This window comes from Amphibalanus amphitrite, unplaced genomic scaffold, assembly GCF_019059575.1.
Source record: "Amphibalanus amphitrite isolate SeventyFive unplaced genomic scaffold, NRLGWU_Aamphi_draft 000047F_arrow, whole genome shotgun sequence".
NCBI classification, from domain to species: Eukaryota; Metazoa; Arthropoda; class Thecostraca; order Balanomorpha; family Balanidae; genus Amphibalanus; species Amphibalanus amphitrite.
In genome coordinates, this window is record NW_024881543.1 from 1062291 (window position 1) to 1075106 (window position 12816).

The 12816-nt window shown below is 47.6% G+C and overlaps 1 protein-coding gene across 1 annotated transcript; it reads left to right on the plus strand.

Moving 5' to 3' along the window:
• Window positions 1-9645: 9645 nt before the first annotated feature.
• On the plus strand, window positions 9646-12681 carry LOC122377552 (angiotensin-converting enzyme-like). Its single transcript, XM_043357669.1, has 7 exons — window positions 9646-9816; window positions 10076-10267; window positions 10603-10724; window positions 11155-11300; window positions 11459-11567; window positions 11876-11990; window positions 12410-12681. The coding sequence occupies exons 1-7, from the start codon at window positions 9687-9689 to the stop codon at window positions 12679-12681; spliced, it is 1086 nt and encodes a 361-aa protein (XP_043213604.1). The 5' UTR covers window positions 9646-9686.
• The last annotated feature ends 135 nt before the right edge of the window (window positions 12682-12816 follow it).

Below are 12816 nucleotides of genomic sequence, written 5' to 3' on the forward strand. Positions count from 1 at the left end.
GATTCTTCGGTGAAGGCCGGATGACACCAGCAGAATGGGATCAGCGTGCCGGACGAACCATTTCATGAACGACTACAAATTACGATAGACAGCAATCAAACGAAACATTCTGGAAATATGATGATGATGGGGTAATGAAACCCTTCCTTCACTTGCTAGGGCCATCATCAGCCAAACACCATTATTAGGGAGCAAAAATGGTCACACCGATTATATAAAAAAAGCACGAGATAGAAAGGCGCAAACTAAACGTTTAGAGCTCTCAGCGAGTACCTACTTTCGAAATTATTTGAGACATGCTCCGCTAAAATCAACATTGATTTGCCTGAAGGTTTACCTAATCTTGCAGATTTGCGGCCGAGATCGACAATATACAACGCTGTAGCTCGTAATCATAAAAGAGCAAATAGGGCGCAAACATAGCTAATTGAAAGACCTGTTGTAACAAATCGAATAGAGTTGACCCTAGGTCGACCGTTTGGCCATAAGATACAAAAAAGAAAACAACAACAAAAAGGAATGACCAGCACAAGTGATGAATAAGTCATCATATGGTAACCCACGTCTTTGCCCTATGATTCCCGAGTGATTAATTACTCTTCGAGCTATAGTTTTGGATTTCTCGACAAAAAAAAAAAAAAAAAATGCCGACAACACGGGGAGACAAGCGTACGTAAAAGATTGCAACAATTTTTTGGTTATTAATTCAGTGACTATTCAATTAAATAATGAAGTTAGTGGCCAGGGAAACATTCGAATATCAGGCAGAATGTGTGAATTAAATGCGAATTATATAAACCATACGAAAAGAAAGAGGCAACAAGGCTAGGGAAGCCGTAAAGCCCAAAAGTATGCTTGTAAGCATATCTTCGTTGCATTCACACAACAATTGCCGTTCACCTCACATTCTCAACTTGGTCCGATCCAACCCAGACACCGCCATTGAACGTGTTACGTTCCTCTGATGTTCTTCTATAGGGTTTATGAATAGGTACCTGAAATAAGCTGAACTGATCTGAAATGAGCCACCGTGATGATTGGATTTCACGACGAAAGTAATAGCAATGACAGGACAATTTGTGAGCAGAATCTGACGAGGACGAGGAGCCGCCATGGACAGTGGACAGTGGCCACCTCAGCTCTCCCGCTCCCTGCGGTCTGCGCGAGCAGCGCGTGGTCTGCGTCTGCGGCTGTGCGGCACACGCCGGCCGCAGTCGGCCCGCCCCGGCTCCATCACTCAGTTCAGCGCTGCAGATCGCCGGCACACAGAGCCGCGCAGGTGAGCTAAACGGCACTTAGGTACCGCTCAGTTTTACGCTTTGTTAAGTTTTCATAAACATTTTACTTAGAACCGAAGGAGAAGGGCCGAAGCTGGAATAATCAACCGCCAAGCCAGAGCAGGTGATTTTTGATTTTCCATTTCGCTTTAGTTCATTTATTGTAGAGAAGACTTTCTGAGTCGTTAATCTACAATATTTGCAATACCATGTTACCATTTCATTCCAAATTATTTCCGAAAGAGCCAATGTTCACTAATTAAATTGCCTAGACTATTTCTAAAATACCTACATAGGCGGCATAATTTTGATTTGGAAGACTGATTTTAGTTATACCTCAATTGCAATCAAATGACGAATTACTCTGGTGAGCAACATTATATGTAATGTATTCAATGGAATAACCATGTGTTCAAAGTTCTAAAAATTACGGAAACAACAAAAAACTTGAATATATTTTGGAGGCGTTTCTTCAACGGTTCAAGTCTTGTCAGGTCATCGATTCAAGCTATGTCTTGAACCGATGAAGGAACGCCGCCGAAATATAATCAAGTTTTTTGTAACTTTTGGTAATTTTTGAAACTTTGAACACAAGGTCATTCCATTCAATATCTTGGCTCAGTTGCTTTATTGATAAATAAAATACTTGCCTAAGACGCGGATGGGTGTCCTAGAAAGCGTTTGGTCATCTAATCAGCGAAGTCGTTTGTTATATCAGCAATTTACAATTACCTTAACTAAACGTTGCTTGGCTTGACTGCCTTTTCAGCACCAACACACGTAATTCATGCCAGCGCTTTTTGAATAGTGGATGACGGAGTAAGAACACTAATGAATAAGGGCGGGCATTAGGAGCATTTTAAAAGCTGCGTGATAGTGTCAATGAGCGTTTGCTATCTACCATAGTATCTACCTATATCATAAAAATAATCGAGTAATTAGTTCGATTATTGATCCTAAGTTCATATGAAGCTCAATTAATGATGCAAAGCAAGTCGAAATTAATTAGTCGCGGGTCAGGTTTAACTGCACTAATAAAAGACCTGCGATATTGAACGTTCAACGACGACTGCGTTCGCCGAACCGCTAATTGCTGCAGCTGTTACGGGGAGCTACCAAAGGTTGAAATTGTCTTCTTCTTTCTGAAAAAAAAAATGTGTATCTTCAATAATGATGATGGTAAAAACTCAATCATCCCATATCCCCACGCAAGAAATTACATAATACATTGAAGTATGATCTTAAATCTATGATTTCAATTCTAAAAGATTAATGTGTTCGGCGTAAGTACCATCGAGTAAACGGTAATCGTTCATCTTGTATAGGGTGAAAACGGAGCCGTCAATCGTGCAACGGTATCGAGTCTTCTACGGGTCTTGAGCCGCATCCTGCTACATGCAACCATGAAACGACGCATGTAACTATTTGTGTATCAATGTTCGCCTGAGTTCAATAAGCTCGTTTGGTACACAGAGAGCATATTGAGAGCATGATTTTAAAATTACTACAATAGGCATAGCAATAGGCATGTATAATAGGCAATCCTAGCATTTTGAATGTTTTTCATATTTGTTACCTTTTTGACGCGTGCTCATTGGCATTCCTATGCAACCTTAATGGCATTATTTTTGAAAAAAAAAACCGTGGAAACCCCAACGACGACGTTGGGGTTTCGACAGACGACGTTGAAATATCAACGTCGTCTGCCATATTCATATTCCCTTATGCCAAATAAGATTGCGTAGGAATCGGTAAGGGTACACGTGGAAACATAATTTACATGACAAAGCAGTTAAAATGCGATGATTGTATGGCGCCATAGTCGTTTTATTTTCAAAGTCACGCTCTCGATGCATCCAAGTCTGCCCCACAAATAAAACTCGCTGACTGAAGTGAGCGTCGACACACAAATAGCTGCATGCGTCGTTTCACGGTTGGGCAACGCATGTATCTTGGCACGGATCAATGCAAGACTCAGAACTTGCAATAAACATCTATAATCACCTGTGAAATAAACAATGGTTACCTAACCATAGTTAAAGAAACCCTTTTACGTTTCTAGATAAGTCATTCGAAGATGTTTAGCTTTTGTTCACCGAAAAAGTAACGGTCCAAAACTTGACGAAGAAGCCACTTTTAATGTTGAATTGACAGCCACTATGGCGAGCTGTAACATATACGGTAACATGATGCTTAGTAACATTTAGGTTTTTCGATGGCGTTGAACTCAGTCTTACGAATGACAAGAAATATTTGGGTGTCTTCATCTCGGGTGACGCACAGATGATGTACGGATAATGTTAGTTTTGGTCCTAGCGTTGAGCAGAGGTCACATTTCGAAGTCGTGCTGTAGCTATCGAAATAATGAATAATTTGACTCGTCATGATGATGCGAAAACATGTTGATAGTAGCACCAATGACGAGCCAATTTGGGCAGAAAATCGCCAAATAATGTGTAACTAATATTCTTTGAGCTCTTTGGCATTTTGAGCTATAGACCAGTGTTCCCGACATGAGGTCAACCTGACGCTTTGTCTACATAAAAACTAAGCAGATCACCAGATAAAAAGTCGTGATCGCTTGTTGAATACAGCTCCACCCGCACCGATTAGTCAGAAAGCCCGTACAAATTCGCGCACAGGAAATTGCCGGTACACATTGCCCACTGGCCGCGGCCGGGCCCCGTGTGACGTCACGGCCCCGCCGCGCCGGGGGCGGTGTGCCCCGTCGTCCCACGGAGAGCCAGCGCCTGCGGGATTGGCCGCGCCCCGTATGTAGACAGATAGAATTAATGGCCCCATTCGGGGGATTAGGTGAGCGATAGCCCATGTGATAGCGCGTGCGAGGGCGGTGCGGTGCAGCCTCGGGACATGGGCAGAGAGAACACCTGTCACAAACAGGAAATGAGCCGCACACCGCGGCAGTAACTCATTCGTCACGGCGGTGTACGAATTCGTGTTTTGACCTTAAACCAAGCAGGTGGAATGGAGCCGCTAAGTTGTTTTGTTTTGATGATTATCTCAATGGCATCCCCGTTGGTTGACTCGTTATCTGGTGGATTGGATGGAATCTAACTGATATGTTTTTCAGTAAAAATATAGAATACCAGACGCCTTTCTTGCGACGATCGCTAAACTATTTAACCGTATCGCTTTCTATGTAGTGCAACATCATTAAATCGATTCAGAATAGCAAAGCATCGGACCAGCTTTGAACCGCAGAGAAAATTACGTCAAACCCGTAACAAATGCTGAGTACAAGTAGCAATGTGAAGTAGGACTACAAAAACCACTTGTAAGAACTTTTCTTTTTACAGGTCCGATCCTTCTGACTTTTTCGCAACACAACACGTTCCTAGGTCATCAACAGTGAGTTATTTACTTACACAAGCGTATCTTTTTCAGGTGAAAATACATAGTTGACAGCAAACTCGATGGTGTGGACACGCCAATGGATATCGGCACTTGCTCTTCTGCTGGCGGCAACTCTCGGCTCTGCCTTCATTTACGAAGATGAAAAATCTCCACTGGACTATGGTAGGTAAAGCTGCACCCCGAGTCTGGTAAACTACCTTACTGTGAGGAAGCTGAAACTAATACGTCACCTATTGGGACCCACAGTTGACTAACTAATAGACAGGCTATCAGCTTTCCTAGCTCATCACCCAGTCCCCCGTCACACTCCTACATTGTGTGGTATAGTGGCGGCTGCAAACGGCGGCAGGCGCGGTGGTGTAGGGCCGGCAGCAGAGCGCCCGTGCGCAGCGTGCATCGGACCGAGCCAACGCAATGAGGCGGCGGATAGGTAAGCCGGGATCCGGCCGGCTCCCAGTGATACCCCGCAACGGCGCAGGCCGCTTTGAGACATTTATCGTGAATAAGAAGCCGTGGGTGGGGGGATGTGGGTTGTTTAGTTACGTAGGAATAGGCTGCAAAGCCGATGGTGAGCTCGGCCAAGCTGGCTCAGCTTGAAACGTTTTATCGGCGTAACGAACATGTGTTTTTTTAGCAGTTCCTTGTTTGATGGATAATTGTAGAGGACATCCATAATTATGGTTCCATTATCCGGATGATAAGATTCCTCTGCCCACACACGACTCTGAAAAGAGCTGAGCATGGACTGGTTATTGGGCGTCCGCCCACACACAGTCAGGAAAGCCGGATTGACGGAGCAAGTCTGCCAAACAAGGATCAACTGTAGTCAATGGTCATAGATATGAGGATGACACTTACATATATTGTGACAAAAATAGGTGAATTCCAAGTAATGACGAAAATATTCAGTTAGAGCTGAGATTGAGACACCTAAGGACACCTAAGGATTCAAATGTAAATGTAAGAGGTAAAATCAGAGGAATAAGCATCAGCACTATATGCCAATCAAATCAAAAACTTCCCATCAGTGAAGTTGACAGCCAATGCATTGGTTATTATGAAACCAAATATTTTCAAGTCAAAGCGTATAACCACCTGCGTCTTAGTTGTATGAGTTTCCAACTCATTTATGGAGTGTCTGTCCTTTAAAATGAATTCAAAAGTTTAGGCCATACATGCACTTATATGTCACATGTGTCTGTCCTCGCTTGCTAAGTGACTGTCTCAGGATGCATTTATTATCCGTCTTGGTTTACTTGCTTTCTCACAATGTGACCGTCTCCTAACCGTCCCTGTTCTGCTTACTACTGAGTACTGAGTGTTCCTCTCGAATCACTTATTAGGATTGTCCGTCTCGATACAATGCGTGTCCGTCTCGATATATTGGGTGCCCTTCTCAGCTGATTGTCCGTCTATGCTGACTGTCTATCTGTCCGCGCCCTTCCATAGTCAGCCGACTGCGAGACGCGGTGGACGTCTGGTTGGACGCCTACAACACCGGTCTGCAGAGGGTGCGACACAGCACCGCTTCCCTCGCCTGGGACATGAGCGTCAACACCACACGACAGTCCATGGAGAAACTGGCGCTCTACGGACAGGTGGGTCGACCCAGTACAGGCTGTAGGGACGGGGTGAGTCGGCCCAGTAGGCGGGAAGCTGCATGGACGGATGAGCTTCTTGGATAAATGTGCAGGTGCAGTTATTCGAGTAGTGCCCATAGCAAGAGAAGCTAGGTGAGTTGAAATCTACATAGAGAGGTGTTTTGAATCAAGAGACTAATTGAAACTATCGTATTTTCGGTACTGAGCTTGATCATCTCGGACAAAGACGGACGCGGTGGCGGGAGATGGCTGGGAGGTTATAGACTCTGATAAATCTTTATAACTTGAATAACAATATTGGGAGGGAGGGCCATGGTAGGGATATCTGTTAGTCGACGATCCAGACTCAGATGTAGACACCAAGTATTTATATCATGCCTATTACCTCGCATGTTTCAGATTTCTTATTGCCAGATACCTGTCGCAGAATGTAGCGTTCAAGTTTCCCAACCCTCCGTACTGCATTTTATTTCACTTGCCAGCTAGATCAAATAGCTTGAAGTCTCGTACAATTTGAAAATAATCAATCTTGCGTCGTGGCAGCTTCAGCTCACAGACAATGACAAATGGTACGCGTTTAAATGATGCACAGAGACCAGCACAAGGCTAAGCGATGCGTAAAGGTGCGCCCGTATCCATTTAGTCAAAATTTAGAGGAAGGCTTTTGACTAAGAAATGTGTGCCACCTTGGCCGACGAGTCAACTATATCATGGCTGGAAAATGGCTGTAAAATGGAAAAAACATGTGTATATGTTTAATCAAACACATATACACTAAGCCACGCTACCACTAGCTTCTCCCTAACCCGCCCACTGCGCATTTCTCTGCGGAGTGCGAGGCTATCTTACGCTGCGGTCCATAGTCCACAAAACTGCTCACAGATGGCAGCAGCTCCATCACGCCTGGATAGTAGGCTGTACCGCAATACACCCGCTGAACGCGCGCCGTGTGGGTGGGCACTTCAGCGTGGGCACACCCTCAAACACATATGTTTCCCAGTTCCATAGAATCGGGCTCGGCCATCAAGCCTGATATTGTCACCAGTCATACACCATATCGAATGAAATAATGAATCAAAATTAACTACTCGTACAGCCTTAGATGTTACGCGGAGGCTCGTGGTGTTACGCCACACAGCTGTCTGAGAGTGCCGGTAGCTTCGGCGGTGCGAGTTTACTCTTCGTGTTTGTAGAGGTGCTATCACCCTCATAGGTCCATCAAAGAGACTAGACCATCCGTTATTCAAATAAGCTGAATTTAGCTAAAAAGGAACTGTTAAAGTTTCCCGGAGGCTCAGCCATTCTTTCAGAGGCTTACAAATAAGTAAGTTAATCACCAATTGAATTTTTGGCACCACATCTGACTGTTGGGATCTGCTCCACTTGTATCTGATCCCAGCTTTTAACCCACTTTCCCATTATAATTCAAAGTGTAGATGTAAAGCCGCCAGCTCCGCCGACCTCCCTCCTCCTCCTCCTGGCTGCCGCCCCACGCCCACAGTGGCGGACGTTTCCAGGGCTGACGTCTGCCGACTTAGCTGGGACGATTCGCAACCAAAGCCGATTAGAAGCTGAGCTCGACTCCATTAGGAGGCACCGGGACCCCGCCGGGCCGCGACTCAACCTGTCCGCACGAATCAAGACAAATGCGCCGCGGCGGCGGAAACAAAGTCGGCAGTGGCACCGCGTCTGGTGGCCGATTGCAGGATGCTGACGTCGGGTGGGCGTCAGGTGACAGTCACTGACGTCGTTTGGGCGTCAGGTGACAGTCACTGACGTCGGGTGGGCGACTGCCACTGAAGCTGGGCAACCGTCACTGACGTGAGATGTGCGGCTGTATATGACGCTTCACAATCGTCACTGATGTGATGTGGGCAATCGTCACTGACGCCGGACGACGATCACTGACGTGGGGTGGATAAATTTTATCGACGTACGTTGGTCGAACGTCAATGACGTTGAATAACCAATCTCTCAGACCATCCGTAGCCGGCTACCACCCTCGGAGTGGCACGTGGCAACGCGCCTGCCTTGAAATGTAAGGAATGTGAATGGAAATGACTGGATGCCAGCGAAGATAACATCAAACCGAGCTGCGATACTTTATCATTTTCAGACACGATATGTTTTTGATATTCTCGTGTTATGAAAACCCTGTACTGCGTTACAGATAGCTACCGCATGAAGAATGTTGATGACAGGCAGCAGCTTGTCGTCTCCGTGCTGCGCTCGCGTTCTTCGAAATCCAGGGGATTGGCACAACTATTTCTAATACACCTGTATCAGCAATTTCTCCATTCGTTGTTACGGCTGCCCGCAGGACCTGACGTTCGACGAGTCTCCGCCCGAGGCGCAGGAGATCCGGCGTCTCAGTGAGCTGCTCACCCCGCTGCAGACTCGTCAGATCGGTCTGATCAGTGACCGGCCGCGCTACCCGGAGAACATGTACTTGTGAGTGGACGCTGCCCCGCTACCCGGAGCACATGTACTTGTGAGTGGACGCTGCGGTCACAGCGCCGCTGGAGGAGTGTGACAGAGCGGGCGAAGGTAGTTTATGACACAGATAATGTTACACTCTGTACTAAAATTGCTACACATACAAGGTTATAAAATTCCTTACTGTCTATTCCCACTATCGCGTCAACAGTGTCAATTTTGCGAGACCGCCAGTTGTACCAATCGACGAAGAAATATGATCTCAGGCCCACCGATAAGAATCATTGCTCTATTATTCATTGGGTTGACCAAACACATTTCACAATGGAGCCGCGGTTAGTTGCGCAGCGCACTGAGCCGATATCCGGCGGCGTCCGTAATGAGCTCTGCGTCCGAGAGCCGCCGCCCTTACACCGGGCTGCGCTCGATCGCCCAGATGGGCCTTCTAATGATGACTGCGTATTCGTTTCCCCGCCCGCCACTCCAATATTCGAGATAATGCATCATTCCATTGGGATAAGGCCTTTTTAATGGGTCGAAGGCTTACCAAATAAGGCATCGAAACACTAGAACGCGGGGATCTGCCATTTGCAGGCGGCCACTGTAATGGAGTGTTGTCATGGCAGCTTAAATCCGGTCGCATAAAACCTGACCGACCGATAAGCCAGGCTCGAAATGACCCCGAGCTCTTGATCGCACAGACATGCGATCATCACTCCTCAGTCTTGGCAATAAAAAAGTCGAGCTTGACTGTGCGATTTTTCTTGCATTTTAAATGCATGTGCCATTGTAGGTAAGTCATTTCATGTGTCCAGTAAATTACCAAGTCGTTGAAAACCTTCAGTTCTTGATGTACATTTTTTTTTTATCCCTACATTTCATCTCTCCCCACAGCTCGGCCCGCTCGCTGATGGTCCGTCTGGAGCGGACCTTTTCCAGCGTCACAGTCTGCGACCAGGAGCACTGCTACCACGCCGAGCCCGACCTGCAGACGCTGATGGAGACCTCCCGCGACCCGGACCGGCTGCTCTGGGCCTGGACGGGCTGGAGGAAGGCCGTCGGACCGCCCATGAGGGAAGTCTACCCGCAGCTGATTGACGTACTCAACAGCGGAGCGAGACATGCGGGTTAGTCAGCGTCGAGCACCGCTAATGCAGCTGGGCTGGCGCTCCTTGGATTGTCACAGTTTATTGGCTGGATGTCAGTCTAAAAAAAAAAAAAAACGGCAATAAGGTACGATGGAAATCTTAATCAGGCGCTTGTCAGTTGTAAATAAAACACCTGTCGGATAACTTATTGTGGAAACAACATCACAAATCACTTTCGGCAAACCGCAAGCTTGATGGACGTCAGATGATAGCCCCCTCCCTCCCCGTTCGACCGCAGGGTTCCCGGATATGGGCGCCGTGTGGCGGTACGAGCTGGAGATGCCCAACATCGAGCAGACCGCGGCCGGCCTGTACGAGGAGATCAAGCCGCTGTACCAGCAGCTGCACGCGCTGGTGCGGGCTCAGCTGCGCAGCTACTACGGGCCGCAACTGGTGTCCGCCGACGGTCCCATACCGGCCCACCTGCTCGGTAAGATCCCGACTCGGTACGGCCCCATCTGCTCGGCAGGACCCCGTACCGGACCATCAGTTAAGGCCCTTCCCCGACCCACTACGCTCGTATTCTCCGTTTTCATCCTCAGCCGAACATGGGACGAGTTTTTTAAACGGCCAACTTTAACTGGGACTATCTACATATATCCAGTGTTCTTTTTCTTGCTTCAGTTCATTTAGCATAATCTAATCTACGCAACGTCGAAACCGTGCTATCCACGAATATTTGTGAAGCGCATTCACGCAGACGTGCCTACAGAAACCCATAGAGGCCGGTCGTGACTGGTGTCTGTCTCGTGATCCCGCTCGCAGGCAATCTGTGGTCTCAGAGCTGGCAGTCGCTGGAGGACATTGTCAGCCCGCTCTCTGAAACTCAGCGACCGGACCTGAGCCGAAAACTCGCGGAAAAGTTCTCCGTCACCGACTTCGTCAAGGTTTGTCGCCTACAGAATATTGCTGGTTGAACGGGTGGCGTGTTTTCTGAACTTCCCCTCAAAAGTTACTTTAGATCTTCGGAGAATCACGATCGAAATGATTCAGCGTTTTGTTGGAAAGTCACTGGAGTGTAGCTTGCCATAAGACCAATGTCAAACACCAAAATGTTCACTGTAAATGATTTGTATGCACCCTAAAACAACATGCCATCTTTCCAATTCATAATTCGACACACTCCTCTTTATCAGTGGCATTATTGAGTATTCATTGATGGACTTTACATCGTGTTTGAGCCGTTTACATGCATGCTGAAGCTGACAGAGAAGTAGATAATCATTTTTTTACCATACCTAAGAATGCCAAAAACCAACGTATCCTAAAGCCAACTAAAGACCAACGTCAAATCTGATGTGATGATTGTTTGGGCAGCTGGCCGAAAATTTCTACGTGTCTCTGGGACTACCACCGATGACTGAGAAATTCTGGCGAAACAGCATCTTCCAGCGCCCGGACGACAACCGCAATATGACCTGCCACGCATCGTCTGCTGACTTCTTCACAGACGACGATTTTAGGTGAGTCAGAAACGTGCTGACCATTTCATTTACCCTGGGCGACACCGGCCAATATTGATCATTGAGCATTGTAATGAATGCCATCTCGAACGGTGACGTAAGACTGTGCCTTATATGGTCGGACACAGCGCGTCTAACCGCCCGAGCGTGTGTCACAGAATCCTGATGTGCCTGGAGCGAAACGAGCGAGATTTTGGCGTCATCCACCACGAGATGGGCCACATCCAGTACTTCATGGCGTACCGGCACCTGCCCACCATACTACGGGTATGTACGTACGACCAAACGGTCGCCCTTGGCATAGCGAGTAATTTTTACCCACAGTATCCCCAAGTTTGCATAGCTGAAAGACACCTCTACTTCAGATATCCTGCACGCAGAAAGAACTGCTTCCGACTGCACTGTTAGCTACATTACATAGTGTCTCCTGCTTGGCTGCTTGGATCGTTCCTGTCATTAAGTCGTCTTACCCTGGGTTAGTCATGATTGACCCGCGTTTCCAGTTACCTGGGTCACGTGACCGGCCCGTGTTATCAGAGTTACCCAAGTTACCTGACTGGTCTGTGCTGCGGCAGGACGGCGCCAATTCTGCCTTTCACGAGGCAGTAGGGGACACGTTTTTCTACTCGATATTCGGGCCGGCGCACCTGCGGAGACTGGGGCTCATCGACGACGATGGCTTCTCACCAGGTGAGAAACGATGACGAAAGGCGTTCAATTGATTACTATGGTAATGACCTGAATCTGATACTTGAGAGGATGTCATTTGTAATTCCCACGAATGTAAGGGCAATCCCGTAATGAATAGATTGCCGGGTCGAAAATCAAACAACTAAGTGGCCATTAACCTCGCCCTCTTGTATAGTGACATTCACTTGAACCTTCAGATTCTTCAATTTAGGAATATCACATCATGTGTGTTCATGCTGCTGCGTCGCAACAAGTGGCGGCCATTGCAGCTAAAACGTGGTTAAATTTTTGTCGATTCATATCAGTTCCTGTCAAGTGTCAAGAAAACTGCGAATCGCCGCACAACAGCCACGAAATGTCCACTATCGACTGGTAAGTCTCATCACCGGAGGATCTGACTGAGTCTGACCCTGTTTCAGAGCGGAGCCTGCAGCTGCTGCTGCAGCGGGCGCTGGCCAAAATCCCTCTGATCGGGTTCAGCCTGTCGCTGGACAGGTGGCGCTGGCAGGTGTACGCCGGTAGGGTGGCGCCCGAGCGCTACAACGCCGCCTGGTGGCAGCTCCGGGAGCAGCTCTCCGGCGTGCAACACCCCGCCTGCACCGCGCAACAGATGGAGGCCGGCTGCAACGCCGACGGCATGGATCCCGGAGCAAAGTTCCACGTGGCACATAATATCCCGCATATCAGGTAGATACGATCGCTGAGTCGCCGGCGGATAGCGGAGCTGCCCAGCCCCACCATGCGACAGGCAGGCCTCAATTTAGCCAATATTCAACACATGTGGTCGAAAATCAATGTTCTTCTCCCCGAAAACTCTTTCGGTTTT